This window comes from Orbicella franksi, chromosome 15, assembly GCF_964199315.1.
Source record: "Orbicella franksi chromosome 15, jaOrbFran1.1, whole genome shotgun sequence".
Classification (NCBI taxonomy): domain Eukaryota; kingdom Metazoa; phylum Cnidaria; class Anthozoa; order Scleractinia; family Merulinidae; genus Orbicella; species Orbicella franksi.
The window spans coordinates 20435347-20454073 of NC_138159.1; the positions used below are offsets into that span (position 1 = coordinate 20435347).

Here is an 18727-nt window from a genome sequence, read left to right on the forward strand (position 1 = left end):
CGGTGATTGTTGCGTTTTCAAATTCTTCCGTCGTAATGTGGACGGAAAACATTTGATCCAATTTTCAGAGTAAAATCTCCGTTTCCAAAATTTTTCCATCGTAGTGTAGATGAGGTCTCACAGTGTGAAATAAATAGCCTCACCTAGTTCAAAAACAAAGTTAGTCCATTTATTTCCAATACAATTCCTGTCTAAACGGCTGCACGGTTTGTAGTCATCTGCGATACAAGACTCTGATCTCTTCATCTCGTCCAGATCGTAAGTCCCAGGAGCACCGCTCCAGCATTCTCCTAGAATAAAGCAAAGATGGAGTTTAAAAATGATTATTTACAAAATTTTTATGATGCCATGTAGAGAGGATATTACGCGACGTCGCGAAGATATGAATTATATTTTCGAGTGGTAAAATATTTTTTTAAACACGAGAAATTAAATTCATATCTTCAAGCCTCTTTTCTATTGATTATTTAGTATAAATCTACTAGCGTTCTATCACGAATGTCGTTCTCTGATTGGCTACGCTACTCACTGGCTAGCTATTCTGTGGTAGATAGTGAGTAGCGTAGCAGTGTGCGCTTGTTAACAAAATGACGGCCGCTTCTTGGTGTTTTCGAGGTGTCAGTGAAGAGGATTTAAATAAAGTTTTGAACGACTAGTAGTTTTATACTAAAACAATTGGATTATTCGCTCTCGGCTGCGCTCTCGTCAACTATCACTCGATGGAAATCTCGAGCTCATAATCTAATTGTCAAATAGACAAACTGACTGTTTGCACAAACAACCATGAAAAAACGGCGAATGTCATCGATATCCTCACTGGTTCAATAGTGAGGATGTGGAAAATACACCACTCAGGTCTCGTATGAATTTTACGCGCGGTTTATTCTCCAGTTAAATACTCGTGTTTATTTAATAAAAAGTAAGAAAGTCCTTGTTGAATGCGTAACATCCGCACATAGCTGATTTCCTGAGATATAGGGAGTTTGTTTCGTCGGAAACAAACAAACAAAAAAAAGACAGGGAAAGTCATTGATGAAGCTTGCAAGTAAATAAAATTCAGAGCCCGCGATCTCCAGCTCCCTGGGGAAATTAAATAGTATGGCTTTCAATAGCCGACAGAAAATGCGACTGAAAAAGAATATCGCAGGGAACTGAATGATTTGAGATCAAAAATGGGAGCGGTGCGCAACTGTAACTAAATCAATCAAACGGAGTAAGAAAAATCTCTATCGTTAAATTCTCCCAACCTGCAAGAGATGACTTGTACTAAGGTCACTAATGAGAATTTGGATGTTGACCCAGGGGGAGGGCAGACTCCCATATAAAAAAGACGAGATGCTCGTCGCACCTTTTAGGGGCTAAAAAAAGAAATCGCTTTTGGTACCTCTTAGGGCCTTCAGCCTCAAAAGCTCCACAACAGGAGCTTTCGTGGTACCTTTTAGGGTGTTGAGCCGAAAAAACATTACAGCAGATAATGTGTTTTAGAATTTTTTTTCTCTTAAGAGTGAAACAAATTTCAAGCCACGCCCACAAAACAGGATCTTGATACCTCTAAGGGATTCTTTTCAAAATTTTCGACGGGCAACCCCCGTTCTTTTTATGTGGAATTTTCTCCCTCCCCCGGGGATGTTTGCCAACGCCTACCGTAGAACTGCAAGCCGAACACAGTGTAGCCTTTAGCCTTGACAATCTCCGCACATCTGCAAGCAAACGCTGGCATGTAATTATTCCAGTTCGTCCAGTCGATCCTGTTGCCTTTGTAGACTTTACTTTTTGGGTCGCGCTCATTCAGCACTTGTTCTTTGAGTGCACGAGCTGGACTGTCCTGGAAGCAGCCCACGGCTTTATATGGAACCGCACAGTTGCTGCATTGCCAGGCCACGGCTGCTTGGAAGAGAAACAAAACAAAACGAAAAGATTTTTAAGTCCCCAAAAACGATAGCGACTGGTACATTTACCCACTATTCTTAGTGCGCGAAAACAAGTACAAGGAAAGCCATATTTATGTGATATTTGTCCCTGTGCTAACGACATTGTGTATGCTAGGTTTGAAAGTTGTACGTAGTTTTTGTACGTTTTAATGAGAGTTGTTAAATTATGGGCTATGTAAGGCTTGCATGATATTGTTGTTAGATATGCAGCCGCCATCTTTTTTCCTATACGGAGAGTTATTTCCATGCTTGCTTGCATTTTTCCTCGAGTAACTACTGTACTTTTAGATGACCATCGTTCCCAGCGAAAAGTCTCGTTCGTTTCGTAGCAATTTAGAAAAGAAATTTTAGAAAATTCGAACCGCTGCCTTCTAGGAAATCTTTGAGTAAGAGACACTTCTACAAATAACTACTTTTATCACAGGTCTTCGTACAGGAAAAATGTGTTGTGTGATATTTATTTGGCTGGTAATGAAAAGGAGGGGGGTAAATAGGTTTTCGGATCGACGGATTTGGCCTTAAAAAGCGCACGGATTGTGGATTTTTGCGGTAAATCGAGCTTATTCGCGGATTTTGAAAACACAGTGGATCGTGGATCAGCTGTGAATTTTGGCGCGGATTCCGCATTATGCTTGTATTGATGTTCGAATCTTGGGTCCTAAACGGAATTTAGGTCATAGATCTTTCTTCAGCCTTGGTCGGTATGTTAATGAGTTCATCCAACTTATTTCTTAAGTTTTTTCAAACGAAGCTCATTTAAACTCAGGTGTGAGACTTTTATTGGAATTGTGCTGTGTTAAAGTCATCAAGCATCTTGCCTTCTTTACTATTATTGCGAAATTAACCAAATTACCAATTTACCATTGAAATTTTACACTTCTGTTTCCGGATGTGGTTGTGCACGATCATGGTTTCGGATTTGAACAAAAATATTGGCGGATCGACGGATTTGGTGAAAAAAAGACACGGATCGGCGGATTTGCATACCCCTATTCAGCCCCCTCGAAAAGAAAGCTAGGTTATAGTTTGTTTCTCAAACTTCCTCAGTCGAGGTAGAATGTATTTTAGAGTAATTTTCCCCGTGATTTTCAGGCCTTTGGTTCCCTCTACTTTCTGAGTCTCGCAGGGTAGACATTTGTTGTTAAGGCACTGTGGCATCACTTTTGTTACAGCTGTCTCGACAAAGTTTGTCTCACAAAGGAATAAAAGCGCACTACGCGACGATGCCGACTGGAATTATGGGTAGTAATAGTTTGACGTTGCTTGATCCTTTCTATCGCACTGAGACATTTTGAGCTTCAATCAAGCAGTAAACCAACATAACGAACAGCGTTTTTCGACTGAACAGCTGTATATAACTACTGCTGTATCAGACCGCCAGTTTGGCAAAGGGCTCAAACTACACTCTTTTTCTTTGATTGTTGCTTGATGAACACAGAAAATATTTTTGTGTTATTGTGAGATCGAAGCTTTCTTAGCGAGTTGGCCTTACTAGGAAACAAGCCGAATTTGCCAGGTGGATCTTAACAGGCCAAGAGGTAGTTATGGATTATTTGGCTAAGGTTTTAATCCTTTTTCGCGGGCAAAATGTCTGCAATAGCTGCAATAAAAAGTTTTGCCTCGAAAATGGCAAGATATAAGTAACCCCGCTTGTTTCCTTAAAGTAGGTCGGGCTTGACCCGAAAAAAACGCGTTAGAGGCAAATTGCATGGCAAAGGGGAAATGCTCGTTTGTAATTATAGTCTAGCAAGAAAATGGAATTGATTAAAATGAAATGCAAGAGCTATTATGTAATCTTGTGACTTCAAACTCTTTAAATTTTGGATCGTCTCACGAGACCAATTTCAGATTTTTAGTAGTCTTTTTTTAATGCTGTTTCAAATAGAATTAGTTTAATATAGTTTCTCATGGATATTGTATGCCGTTCAAGTTTTCCTGACAAATTAAATTTGCTTTTTACGGGGCCCAAGTACCAACTTTAAATCTACTGAAAAATCTGTAATCGAAAGAAATCAAGCAAATAATGACAAAATTTCCAAGGAAGTACTTACCAAAAAAACATGATATTTCATATATCTTTCACATGAAGTCCAACCGAAAAAAAGAAATCAGTAATTTGGAAAAGAAAATATTATTAAAAAAAGAGCACGTCATATAATTGGAAAACCTCCAGCGGTCTGATTTTCAATGCGAAAAATTACTGTTTCCTAGTGAACTCATGGGGAGATACATAAAAATAATTCATTGGTTCCGCGAGGAAAATGAATCAGAATTAACTCATTATTGCTGATAAATCTTAGTGTAATTTACTCATAAAGAGTAGCTTTCGGTGAAAAAGGCCGGCTGAAAATTTGTTTATCATTGAGGTGGAAAAATCTTTTTTCAGTTTTTTTTTTTTGTTTGTTTAAAAAAAAAAAGCTTCAGTCATTTAGACTGCTACTTCTATTGCTGAACTTAGTTGGTCTTTGTTTTTAATTTAAAACCTATAGACCTTTTCGAGCATGACTAAAACACTTAATACGTTGAAAAAGCGAAGTTGAATGATATGTGCATATGGGCCTTGCATGCCACTTTTTGAGTTGTACAAGAGTTTTAATAAATGTCTTTACCCCGCGAACAAACAGGACAACTAATAAATTTGACAGAAATAAAAAGATAGAGCTTTCCAATTCATTAGATATTCTTCAATTTACCGGTGAAGGATACGTTAGAAGTTTAACGTTAAAAATCTCCCTCGCTTATAACATGTTTTTTGGCTGTTGTTGCTTTTCACGCGGTGAAAAGGTTTTGCCGGTTTCAAGGTTTGGTTAAAAACAAATTTAACTCCTTGTGCTGCTCAGTTAGAAACGCGTTATCTATTCTTTAGCTGGTTTTCAAGGTACTGAATATTCAGTTTAAAACAGGAAGTGTAATTTTATCGTAATTTTTAAAATTTTGATTGAAACCGGTAGGGTGCACGCAACTTGTGATCGCTAAAATGTAAAACTTTTCATCTGTGTCAAATCTTGCGTAAGTCACAAAGCTTGCTTATATTTTTTGCTGGGAGTTGTTGGTTATTGCCTAGCCTCGTCGCTTACGGAAAACGTGTCATCGTAATATATAATAGCTTCCGGTTAAGTTTGAGATTTAGAAAATCGTAACAGCTTCAGCTCTGCTTTTCTTTGACTCAGATATACTTTACTTCGGGTTTAAGAGGGGGGCGTATCTCTCGTGTCATTTCTGAAACACTCTGAAGTTATAAATATACCTGCCCCCTCAATAATATACGAGAAAGTTTAACCAAAGATTATAATTTGTTTAAACAAACTCCCTCGGCCCTTTAAACATGAGCTGATAACTAAATCTGATTGTTTCCAAGCGAGTGAGTAAAGAATGTTTTGCCCAACACTGTACCCCGGGTTTAGCGAGAAACCAGATTTCTAAACCCCTTCCTTCGCAACGGTTACTGTTTTAACTATTTGAAATTTTAGATGATTACAAATACTTGCTACTAATATTCAAAACACATCACATCCAAGATATAGATAACAACAGATAATACCTTGGTAACATAACTGTATCGTAGTAAGAAGTAGAACGAATTGGTGAACTCCCATGATGAAAGCAAAAGTGTGCTGTTTTCTAACCGGTTTGCAATGCAACTGCAGCTATCAGCTGAACCAGTCAATGGGTCCCTGTTCGGCCTGGCGAAGCAACAAATGGATAGACCCACAGGAAGGTAGTGTAGTTATTATACCCCGCATCTCGTGTAAATAATCATCGAAATTAGCATGGGATTATTTCCAGAGACAAGGAATAACTTAAAGAAAAAGAGTTTTTTGACAGCTGCAAACAAACAATTGTCCGGCGCCAGCTCTATTAACAGAAGTGTAATTAAAAACGCTTTGAGGCAGAATTTTGCAAGTAAAGAAGGTAGGCGGTGTTTGTTAAAAGGATGGAGTGGAGATTTGAACGAAAACAGTTTGCGCTTTTGTTTAAGAAATGAAAATTGCAATAATGCTTCAAATGTGTGAACGAGTTTTTTGAGAGCAGTGAAAAAGGTAATAATGAATAAGCTACTAGTAGTCAATGATTTCTAAATTCGCAAAACTCGTCGCTCAGGGCAACTGTTCTTTTGCAAAATCAGTTTATTCACTTTATAATCGCAAGAGGGTTACTGAAAACGAGACACGCTTGATATAAAGAAAGTGCCGCTAGCTATTCAAGTGAAAGAAATTTCTCAATGTTTTGAAAGCTGATCGTGATAGCGGCATATTTATTAGCGTTGTTCGCTAAGTGAGTGTCAAACTCGAGTAGTCTGGTGACACGTGTGTTGCGACCTGTTTACATAATTTTCAATCAAAATTTTTGAAATCGATGGGAATTCGCGATGACCCGTTTCCGTCAAAGGAGGTATTGAAGAAATTATCCTTGCTGGCAGATATTAGAGCTTTCTTTTCAATCTCATTGTTAAACTAGATAGTGAAAACCCTGTCTGAATTTCTTCCAATTTGTGCTAAATGAACGCAGAATTTCTCTAGAGTGGCAACAATCATCAACAATCACGGGAGCGGCGCATTCGTTCTGCGTGTTAGTTTAGCGAGAGACAGAGACTGCTTCAATTTTACAGCTGGTATATACGGGGGGAGGACTTTCCACTTGGAAATGAAGGACATATCAAGTAACCCTGTCACGTTGATAAAAGTGTTTCCCTGTAGCGTCCTTTCTGAGGTAGTAGAAGCCTATACTACTTTCCCTATCCCCCTCCTCGCCACTTCACCTTCCCCCCCCCCCTTCCCCCCAGGGCATACACACCCTGAATCGCATTTTGAAAAACAAAAACCGGAAAACCATTACGGTCCGTTTTTACTTGTTACCTGCCGTGAATAAAGGAAAAGAACGACTTGAATTTTTTTTTTTTTAACTTTGTTAAGCCTTGTGTGACGGTTACTGTGTACCAAGAGTCTGTATGGGCTTTGATTAAAAGACAGCTGAGAATTAACAAAAGATTTCAACTAACAACATGGAAATTACTTGACGTGTTTTTTAACTGATCCGGCGCTGAGATCTTGCATCTGCAAAATATACTGAGAGCCGAGAATCCACGCAAATTCCGAGGTGGTAAATGAGTTTCAAACACCTCTTCCAACACTTTGCGCGCGAATTGTTTTCAGCCTTAATTAGCCCAGAGTGCAAAAATGCGCAGAAATCATATTATTAGCCGAGTGCAGTGGAATCCCGGACCTTCATTTTTTGAACCTCCCGATAACCCGAATCAAAAGTCGTTCCATCTCTTCAGTATACCACTGTAATTTTACCCCCAATTTCTTGAACTATCCGATTCTTCGAACCAATTTTCGTTTCCCTTGGAGGTTCGAAAATTCGGGATTCCACTGTACATTAAAAGAGCTTCGTCACGGTTGCACATCTTGAAAAGTTTAGCCTAAATCTTTCAAGTTCGTCGTTTGTAATCCGTGTCAATCTTCTCCATCCTTAACCCTCCTTGTTCCTTTATGGTTTATTGCTATCTCTGGTGTTTTTCTATCTTAATTAACTATTATTTTCAGGTTTCCTTCAATTTAAATGAAAGATAATTTTGTACTTTACCAAAATATTATGACTGAGCTTCGAAAAAGTATAGTTCTCGAGATCACGAAAGAGAAAAGCAATAAGATCCTCCGGATTGCTTCAAAACACAGCTTCAAGACACATTTTGGTATTATTTTGAAGCAATGTTATTTCCAAATATAGTGTTTATCTTAACTGACGGTTCATTTTTCATAATTATGCAAAAAGCGTGATTTGAAGAGTTTCAGCATTTGCTCGAAATCAAACGGTAAAAGAGGTAAAATGAAATGGCATATACAAAAATATAATAATTTTTTCTTTTCTAGTAATTAGCCTAGTAGGTACACCTAACTCTCCCTTTCGAGCCACCTGGCACATTGGGCCGCAACATGTACATCTGCTGAGCGCAAAATTCATGTTTTACGGATTTTCAGTTTCTCTTTTTTTGTTTATTGTTACCGGGGAAATATCGATTGCTCTATAAAATACATTATACCAAACTTTAATCTATTTCCAATTACTGGTGTAATTATCACATGATCCAATGAAGGGAAGGCTTGAAAAAAGCTGATTGAAAATGCTTGGCATGCTGTACGCATAAAAAAAAGCGCCAAACAAAAGGCTTATTGTCAGCATAATGGCTATGAACACGCCTTAGAAATCATTGTTCATCGTACATAGTCGGACCGTATCTTACAAGAACGGACCAATGACTGTTGACAAACTTTACGCGAGTCTTACAGCCAATACCAACAAGTTTATAACATTACCATCGCCTGGCAAACACTATTCACTTGACTCTGAAGATAACTTCTACTAAGGTTGTCGAAACGTCAGTCACCAACAACAGTTCTTTTCAGAACTACTCAGCCGGAAGATCACACTATACAAACTATTGTTCACAACAACAACGCATCTAATGTGCAATGGACTGTCCAATGTCCAAGTTCTGTACATCTTAGGGAACGGACGCCACGACAGCCAATTTTTTGTGTAATTCCTTTCGAGATTGATCGCTGGTATTACATATGTAGTTTAAGCAGGTTTCTATACCGATCGGCTTGTTGAACAGATCTGGATAATAGCGAAATACGCAGTTGGAAAAAAAATCCAGTTTTTACTGCGCGTGGCCCTTGGTGTCCTTGCTTAAGCTCCCTATTGTCATTTCAGATGCATTCTGCGAGCCCTTTAAAAAAATGTTTCGCTTTATTGATTATTACTCAACGTTTTTACGACCTTTTATGTCCTCTGCTTCTGAACAAACCCTTGAGTATGAAGGAAAACGACCCTCGCACTACCGCAGATATGTTGATAACAAGCTCACTTTTTTTACCTACACCGTTTCTTTTTAATAAGAACCATTTTTTGTGAGAACACCCTTTGAGGGTTGATTAGCAGCAAAAAAACACTTTGGTAGGTTTACAGGTCACGTCCGCATTGATTTATTGAAACACTATACCATGTCACGTGAAGAACATCTTGAAAGCGTTTTCAGGCTCAAATTCCGCCCCACCCCAACCCCCACCCCCACCACCAAAATAATAATAATAATAATAATAATAATAATAATAATAATAATAATAATAATAATCACAGTAGCAATGTGCAACCTAAGCTCCAAAATTAGACGTTTGAGTTCCTACACACCCGCATCTAAACCCACCCCCTACCCCGGTTAAATTCACCATAGTATCTTGGCATCCAACTGACTGAACTGGGCACCATGAGTAGAAACGCGGACCGAAGTACCTAAAACATCGAACTAATTCTACCAATGTAACCCAAGAAATGTCTTGCATATCGTTTTCAGTGTAACCTGCGCGAAATTGGGTACACTTGCGGCCACTTACACAAACAACGCCTGTTATCAATATATTTAACACTACAAGAAACGCGAGAACGCGTCCCTAAGACAGTTTCGAGTCCTAGAGAAATGCTAGAACAAGTTTGATTGTTTATTTCGAGATGTTATTCATTTGACGTTTTTCAAGAACCTAGTCTAAACGTGCAGACTCAATTTGTGGGAAAGTTTTTACGTAGTTCAACTTTTCATTTATTATGCAAATTTAGCGAGCTTTTTTTAAAAGGTCGTACAAGATATTTTTACAATCACCATGTCAATGGCGTACTGATGCACGACACGTTAACGCTGGTTAACGTAGGGTTTTTCTTGTTCATTTTCGCTTGCCTAAGCTAATGAAAAGCCTTCAATTAAACAGCTTAACATACCATAAAATGAAGGAACTTAAGGCCACTTCAACACATCCTCAGTTACTTAAGGATTTATATAAGAGCGTGTAGGTCTTTACTGACCCGTATTGTTCTTCATACATACCTGGACATACAAAGCACACAACCGCAGTAAATGCCAAAATTATTTTCCCAGTAGGACAATATCTTGCCATATTTTGTCCCAAGTCCTTTGTAAGCACTTGCTTGGCCTTAATGGTCTTGTTCCGATGTGCAAAATGGATTTTTCTATTTTGTCCTACGGACCTATTATGAGGTTGAGCTGTTGGCACTCTGTGTCTTTTTAGAAAACGAGTTTTTCTCTCGAAATCATGGATTACCAGGGATTAAGAGGCCAGAAGAGACTGGCACGAGACATAAGCGCAGCACTCAGTCGTTTCGTCCCATTCTCTTTTTGTCCATACGGCCTTTTTGCGTAAACACTAAGAGCCAGCAGCTTAAATATAAGGTAGTTGCAGAAAGATATTGCAAAGTTTTTGCTGTAAGTTTCATACGTCACATTTCAAAGTGACGTATGTATGATAAATGTTGCTTGTGCATGTGGCCTTCGACACGTTACGGTAAGTGTCCGCATATGCAACCAACATCCGAGGGAGATTCCCTGGAGGGTACTACCAGAAACACTGGGTGGGGGTGTGCGGACGACTTTCCACAACCCTTTCCCTATTTGCGACCAAAATGTGCGATTTTCCCTACCGTATTTCAGACCCGCCTTAAAATCAGATTCCTAGTTCTGACCAATGTTAAAGGCAAGGTTTATACTTAATCAGATCAAGAGAATATTCTCTTGATCAGATATAACAACATGGCAAACGTCTTTTCTTACGTTCTCGTTTTCTTCATGAGACTTTTGGAACCAATGTTCTTTTCTCCACACTGACTTTTACAAGATTTTTAACTTAAAGTTACGTAACACTGAAAGAAAAGCTACGGAAAAATGCAAGCGTTTCGGTCAGTCCTTCTTAAGCATGACGCAATGAAGAAGGGCTATGCCCGTTGGGCGGAAACGTTTTTGATTTTTCGCAAGATGGCCTGCTAAAGAAATGAAAGAACAAGTTTGATTGTTAAGCGCACGAGATGTTATTCATCAGACGTGTTGAAACTCCATTTATTATGCCAATTTGGCCAATTTTTTTTTTTTTAAGGAAGCGCAGAATACAAATGTCATGTCATTGGCGTCATAATGACAAAGCAACGTCGGTCTTTATCGTTTTTTCCGCTTTCCTACGTAAACGAAAGGCTGTCAATTAAACAGCTTAGCAAACCACTGAATACAGTAGCTTCAGGCCACTTCAGGTCTTTATTGACCTGCATTGTTATTTATATCATACATACCTGGACATACAAAGCACACAACAGCGGCAAATACCAAAATTATTTTCCCAGAAGAACAGTGTGTTGTCATATTTCAGTTTTCCCAAGTTCTTTGTTAACTCTTGCCAGTCACCTTCCAAAGTGTTATTATGAGGTAGAGCTGTTGGCAGTCGGTGTGGCTAGGTCATAGACTGACCGGGCCACTCATTTGAATCTCAATGAATTTAAGTGGTTCCTTTTGTTTCTATATGCTTCGTTCTTAGAAGCGTTGAGGGATATGTTAATAAGTGGCCCGGTATTGTAAAATCGCTTCGTCGGTTGTGTAAAACACGAACAAGTTTTTCTCTCGAAATCGTGGATATGCAGGGATTAAGAGGCGAGATGTTCTTGACTGGAAGAGATTGAAACTCGTCTTAAAATCAGATTCCTGATTAGGAATTAACTAATTAATTAATTCCTAGTTCTGACCAATGTTACAGGCAAGGTTAATCAGATCAAGAGAATATTCTCTTGATCACATATAACAACATGGCAAACGTCTTTTCTTACGTTCTCGTTTTCTTCATGAGACTTTTGGAACCAATGTTCTTTTCTCCACACTGATTTTTACAAGATTTTTAACTTAAAGTTACGTAACACTGAAAGAAAAGCTACGGAAAAATGCAAGCGTTTCGGTCAGTCCTTCTTAAGCGTGACGCAATGAAGAAGGGCTATGCCCGCCGGGCGGAAACGTTTGTGATTTTTCACAAGATGGCGTCCTAAAGAAATGAAAGAACAAGTTTGATTGTTAAGCGCACGAGATGTTATTCATCAGACGTGTTGAAACTTTTTTAAGGAAGCGCAGAATACAAATGCCATGTCATTGGCGTCATAATGACAAAGCAACGTCGGTCTTTATCGTTTATTCCGCTTTCCTAAGTAAATGAAAGGCTGTCAATTAAACAGCTTAGCAAACCACTGAATACAGGAGCTTCAGGCCACTTCAGGTCTTTATTGACCTGCATTGTTATTCATATCATACATACCTGGACATACAAAGCACACAACAGCGGCAAATACCAAAATTATTTTCCCAGAAGAACAGTATGTTGTCATATTTCAGTTTTCCCAAGTTCTTTGTTAACTCTTGCCAGTCACCTTCCAAAGTGCTTTTATGAGGTAGAACTGTTGGCAGTCGGTGTGGCTGGGTCATAGACTGACCGGGCCACTCATTTGAATCTCAATGAATTTAAGTGGTTCCTTTTGTTTCTATATGCTTCGTTCTTAGAAGCGTTGAGGGATATGTTAATAAGTGGGCCGGTATTGCAAAATTGCTCCGTCGGTTGAGTAAAACACGAACGAGTTTTTCTCTCGAAATCATGGATTAGCAGGGATTAAGAGGTGAGATGTTTTTGACTGGAACTCAGTCGTCTGGTCCCAATCTCTTTTCGTCCATACAGCCATTTTGGGTTCTTGTTCACGGATGGATAAAAACAAACAACACAAAGAGATCGGCTGCCAGCAGTCTAAATAAGAGATCGACGTAACAAGATGTTGAATTGAAGACTGATAAAATAAAACTTTCGTTGCTAAAATGCAAAATGAACAAGAGAACTTGTTAAGGTGTTTGCGTATGAGGCTGGTGCAGTGCCAGACGGTAGAGACAGAAAATAAACTTGGAAAAAAAAATAGAGATGCACAAAGGCCTAGAGGACATAAACAAACGGAATTGAACGACCATGTTTATTCAATTTTTTTGTGTGTCCTCTAGGCCTCCGGCTATCAAGCTGAATTTTAATATATCGAAAGTGACCTATTTCCGGGCGAGAGACTCGTTCGTCTGGAAGTTAGGTTGAGAGCGGAAGATGACTGACATTTCAGGCTACAGAGAAGCTGACAAAATTTAAAATTCCTGGGTGGATGAAGGATGTGTATTCCATGGAATTTTTTTAATAGCAGTCTCGTCAGTTTTAATTAAGTCTAGTCTCTTAGTCTTCGATGTTCGTCGTTCAATGTTCTTGGTTCGTTCAATTTGATAAGATACGTCACTTACTCGCTTGCTTCCAGCCGAAGTTTCGCTAGCGCGCCGACAAAGTGACCGCCATTTCGTACTGTAAACAAAACAGTACAAGAGCAAAAGTCTGGTTACCAGGCTGAACAGCGGCAAAACAACCAGTAAAATTCACGGCTACTATCGGAGAGAGTGGCAATTTACTTAAATACGAATATAAATTGGATTTAGCGCTTAATTAACTATACGTAAAATTCAATACAGCCTTTGTCCTCACAGCATTGCGCCGCGCCAGAGGGCTGGTAACTAACTTCATCAGGATCAGGCGTGTGAACGCCATCAAAGCATACCCCACAATTCTGTTCGGTTACACTGCTTAATTTATAGTCCCAGACTCCTTGGAGAGTAAACAATGTTGAGCACAAGCTGCACTTGAAGTCAGCGCCTAGAGAGTTCTGGGATATTTTGTAAACGTCTTTCTCCGGGTGGTGGAGCGTACATCTTTTTCTGCCATAGTGAGGATCATACTCCTTGTGACAGCGAACACAGTGAACAGTGTCAGCGGTAAACTTGCTCTTTGGAAGTAAAGTGCCCAAGGCATTGATCGTTTCAGGATCTTTGGTTTTCAAGTTGTGTTTTAGTATAGCGTGCAATTTAAGAGGATCGATCGTTTTCAAAACGCCTCTCAAGCGATGATATTCTCTCTTCATTTCTCCTTCGGAGAAATTATTTTTCTGTCCATCGTCTTGGTCTCTCTCGACGTTTTTGTCGTAATGGTCGCCATTTTGAAGAGGTTGCGCATAGTCTGGGTATGAGCCACTCGTGCTACTGTCAGAGAGACTGGAAATAGAATATGCCTCGGCTTGCGTGACTTCATCAGATGACGAAGAATCATCTAAAAAGGTCACTTTCTTCTTCCGTTGTTTACTACCGAGAAGAATTTCCTGTGAATTATCATCGCCTGTGAAGTAACCTCCATTCTTAAACTGCGACGCATCAGCTTTCAAGACTACAACGTTGGCAAACTTTTCAATAATGAGCTGATCGTCCTTTGTGAAGCCGTTCTTCGATGAAAAATGTAACTCGTCGCCTTGTAAGTGCGTCAGTTTCTCCATATTGTCGCTATCACTGTTGAAATAATGAATATCGTTTTGTAGATCGTGTTCACATCCGGGAATGTCGTGTTCTTCCTCGTCATAACTCAGTTCCCCAGTCTCTTCCGCGTGACACATCTCACACGTACTGCATGTACTACAGGTACTACAAGTCGAGCAGCTACAATCCGATCCCAAGTCCTCATCGTCTGTGTATTGATCATTATCACTTGCAAATGTTAGGCCCTCTTCATTATTGACATAATCAAGGCCTTCTACTCTTTCCATTTTAAACTCAAGTTGACCAGGGGGTAAGAGACCTCTTTAGTTTCCCTGTAAAACACAAGAGAGGATATTAGATATTCGACTAATTGAATTATCCTCCCAAGCACTACCTTGATAAGGAATATTTCACCGCATCTGCTGCAATTAAATCGACAAATCTTGTTATAAATCTACGGAGCTTTCCTCTTTTCGTCTCCTCTAAGCCACAAGAATCATCTAAATGTTGTGTTAAATGTTATGCGCTACATTACAAATACGCATGTTTCGAGTTATGCATAACATGTTTTTCGAATATTAAAAGCTCCGTTTAACAGCTATTTTGACGCCTTGGCCTCGCAATATATGCTCTCGGTTAGTCCCACTCTTACGTCGGACTCTCTCAGAATAGAAACATTTTCAAGTGCTTCCATGAAAGTTTAAGCGCGTTTCCTTCGTTACGATGTACACATTGCACTTCTGTTGACAATATTAGGCAGGAAAAACCAATCTTGAATTTTTGTGGGGAAAGATTGGAAACTTTAGAACTGATTGATATTATAAACGAAACTTTTATGGTCCTATCGTCTCTAATAAACCTAATTGACAACTTCTGCAGAAATTAGGCTATTTTTGTCATCTTTCTGTAATTATATTACTGAGACTAATAATCGTTACACGATTTTCTGTGCTTCTGATGTTTCAATCTGTTTATCATTACTAAGGAGTAGGTGGAGCCGTTTTTTGCTAGTCATTGATTAAGTTATTTTTATATAACATGCTCTCAGACACAGTTTTAGTAGTTGACGGAAGAAAAACACGTTTTGTCATTTGAATGCGGTCAAAATTAGTCAGACTCAATCAATACGTGAGAACCCCTTTGAAATCTCCGTCAACAATTGAACCTCGATGAACAGTGTATCATTTTCACCAGAGAGGCTCTTAATGTCGTCACGTCGGCAATGAAGTCCGATTAATTGCTTCCTTATTTCAACTCACGTGCTTTGCCCGAGCAGGTTTATACATGGTAATTAACATTTCCAGTGATCAAATTCCAGTTTCTCTTGACTGTTTTATGACAAATTCAAGGAAACAAGCCACGAGAAGACATAAACTGACCAAGAGCATTGACGAACGAGTCGGAGACTAAATAAACAAGATTCGTGATGTATGAAAACAGATACGAATGACTCTGGCCGAGATTTTAGTGATGGTGACAATATTCGGGTTAAAGGTTGGCAACCACGGCGTACTGCCAGACATCATGAACAGAAATGTTTTTTTTTTGTCAGGGTTGTTTCGTCTTTAATTAAAAAGCGACGTTTCGATATCTTTTGATTGAATATTTCACCTCGGAAAGATCACTAGGGCAATCGAAAAACACTTGCAGTTAGATTGAGCACGTTTTTTCAATGCAACTGGCACTTAAGTAGTGGCCTTAAAGCTATACGCAAACATTTAAAATAGTGACCTTAAAATAAAATCTTCTGTATACGTTACGTGATAAGTAAATGTGTAAATTGCATGGATGAAGAGTCACGAAAATCACTTTCCTTCTTAAAGTAATTACTTTCAGCTGTTGCCTCCGGCAGTCACGACTGCAAATATTTTTGCACGCTCTGCGGGCCCTCATTCAGTGTACGTGATTGAGTCTTTCTTTCGATCGTCTTTATGAGAATGAAAGTAAAGAAAATTTATCAATGGAACGATTATAAATTCTACGTCTAAGGAACGTTCTGTCATTTTCACAAGTGCGTACGTAAATCTTGAGTGCACCTATATTAGTAAACAGGAATTGGCATCTATGGTTACACTTGAAAAAGTTGATCAGCTTAAAAAACACGCTTAGCACAATTTAGCACAAAGTTGATTACAAAATTATTTTGAGCTGAGACACATTTTGCCAACGCTAAACGACTCTAAAACTATAACCTTTCCTTACTGTTTTCTATTTTTAACAACCTCTTAAACATTCCTTTGTACGCGAGTTGTTCCCGATCATTAGTTTCAACGCATTTGGAGCCAAACGAGCAATTATCTGTCTATTAGCATTCTTTCGAGGAGAAATGATACCGCAGAAAAGGTTCTCAAAGCAGTAACACGGTCACTCATGTGGGGAACACATTGTGAATCAAACGTGCGTAACATCTCGCGCAGAAAAAAATGCTTTAAAAATTGAAAATAACCCATCTTTGATAGGGAAAATACGGTATATTAGATATCGCTGCTCTATCTAATCAAGCGAGCTATATATATACATGTATAAGAGCAAAACAATATTAATTGTTGGTTTACACACCACTGGCAAATTATAAAGATTCACAGTCAGGGGCAGCCTTCGGGTCTGTGAAGGGTTTTGTTGACCTGATAGGCAATAAGTGAGCTTTTACCGGTTCGGACATACTTTCACTAAGTGTTACATACACCAAGCAAATGACACTAAACAAGTCCCAAAAATTAAATAAGAAGAAACTTACAAGTTATAATTACAATAAGCGCCCTCCGAAATATGCTTAATGACTGTTTGATATTGATTCGGGAACAATTTGCGTTTACAAACACTGCACTTTTGTCTCGTTTCGAACAAGCGAAGGACGAATGAATTTCTTGTCCAAGTTTGGCAACTTTACAAGGGTTAAGTAAAAGACATCGGCGTCTTCCGTGCGGACAGAAACATCGACATTAAAAGATACTTAAAAAACCACAATTCACATAAACTTTTGAACTGGTCCGAGCTACGCGAGCTTCACGACTTGGGTGAATAAACTTCGAGTTGTCCGACTGATACAAGCAGCTTATCATTCTCTTGAAATAAACTTCCCATACCAACTACAAGTCAATCAAGATGTTAGTGCAACAGTTGTCAACGAGTCTTGAATAAAAAGGAAGCTGCCCCTACCTTTTCCAGTGACTACGCTTTCTGTTTCAGAGCGACTGCCCGTTCACTTGATTAGCTTAGTAGAATCGCTCACAAGAATTTCCGAATAAGCTTATTGAAACACGACAGTTGGGCTACACTGTGTCATTGCTGAAGATAAAGCCGTCATGATATTGCTGTCAGGGATGTAAACTTTCGACTTGCAGGAGAAGATTCTTCAAATTCAGAGGGTCTTGAGTGCTAGCATGTGTTATCGGTAAACACACAATGAAATTTTAAGCACAAAAACAGATACGAGCCTTGCTCATTGATGTATAACTAACGCCCAATTTCCACGAACATTAAATAACAAAAGATTTCACGTTGGGTATATGGTTATGTGCTGTTTTGTTTTTTATCAATGGGCCAGTCAAAGAAAGGGCATAACATAATTAGCACTGAGTCACAGATGTGAATCAAATTGGAATCAATAGTTTGCCGCTTCTAGTAATGGCTAAAACTTATGTGCACATTTAGACGCATACCATTGAAAATAATTTATGAAAGCTTTCTTTTCTTTGTTCATTTTACTGATGTAGTCACTTTAATGACTTCTTTCTCTAAAACTTTGTCTGGTTACAACAATGTATGACTGCATGTAGAAATGAAAAAGGAAACTACCCTCAATTTAAATCGCAAAAGGGCCTTATGATTTAGCCATGAAGACAAAATTCTTATTTTCAAGGGGATTACATACAAATTCTAATCCAAACTGTTTGAGGGGCTTTGTTTCCAAAGTAAACTTCTCAAATTGGTTCTTATGTACCTCGTGGCCTCTCATATTGCCCTTGTCGAAAACGATTTAAATTGTCGGATTTCCGCGGCTTGAAGCTAGAAAACAACAGCTTTTTAATACACAAAAGATCGGAATTTTCGTGGTTTCATTGTATTATCTGCGAAACCGTTTTGCGCTCTTTAATTAGCAAATCCGCTCAACACGCCACAGTAATGTAAATAAACCAGGTGAATAAACTTGTATAGAGTAATTATAAAATCCCTCGGCGAATAGAAAATATTACACTGCCCACACAAAGACTCTACAGGCCAATTTACTAAAGCCACTTGAAAGACGCTTTTGATTGATAGATGATAACTTGTCGGCGTTCTTTGTTCTTCACTTTATTTCACGTACTTACAATACAGTGATCAATTGGTGAAGTCAAAATAAAGTACAATTACTGAATTGCATGGTTTTGTTTGGTTGCTTTGCTAAAAATAACTTACTTGAACCGTTGAGTGTATTTTCAATTATGCTCATGTTTCTCTCAGCACCATCCTCTGAACATTTGCTTTAGACAAGTTCTAAGGCACTTTCTGTGTTTCTACAGCTAGAGTTTCGGAAATGCGACAGATAAAGTAGTGTTTCCACTGAGAACAGACGAGAAGTTTTCTCACGGTAAAGAAATGAATTTGTCAAGTTCTG

General features: G+C 38.8%; 2 protein-coding genes across 4 annotated transcripts in view; both read right to left on the reverse strand.

Moving 5' to 3' along the window:
- LOC145470814 (uncharacterized) overlaps positions 1-12636 on the reverse strand; it is a 20762-nt gene extending 8126 nt beyond the window's left edge. Inside the window, exons 1-3 of one of the 3 annotated variants that reach the window (XM_081454666.1) lie at positions 11064-12636; positions 1645-1884; positions 144-290 (exon numbers count right to left, since the gene is read on the reverse strand). In XM_081454666.1, coding sequence (XP_081310792.1) covers positions 144-290; positions 1645-1884; positions 11064-11133 — 457 coding nt within the window. In that variant the 5' untranslated portion in view covers positions 11134-12636. Of the gene's footprint in view, positions 1-143; positions 291-1644; positions 1885-5472; positions 7605-9813 lie in introns of those variants that run through there. The other 2 variants (XM_081454667.1, XM_081454668.1) reach the window with 2 other exon arrangements.
- Positions 12637-12765: 129 nt separating this feature from the next.
- Positions 12766-17633, reverse strand: LOC145470816 (uncharacterized). Its single transcript, XM_081454670.1, has 2 exons — positions 17287-17633; positions 12766-14459 (listed from the first exon to the last, which is right to left on the reverse strand). The coding sequence occupies exon 2, from the start codon at positions 14412-14414 to the stop codon at positions 13275-13277; it is 1140 nt and encodes a 379-aa protein (XP_081310796.1). The 5' UTR covers positions 14415-14459; positions 17287-17633; the 3' UTR covers positions 12766-13274.
- Between the last annotated feature and the right edge of the window lie 1094 nt (positions 17634-18727).

Bases quoted from the DNA above. Each gene is read 5' to 3' on its own strand.
- LOC145470816 (XM_081454670.1), bottom strand. From the start codon at position 14,414: ATGGAAAGAGTAGAAGGCCTTGATTATGTCAATAATGAAGAGGGCCTA.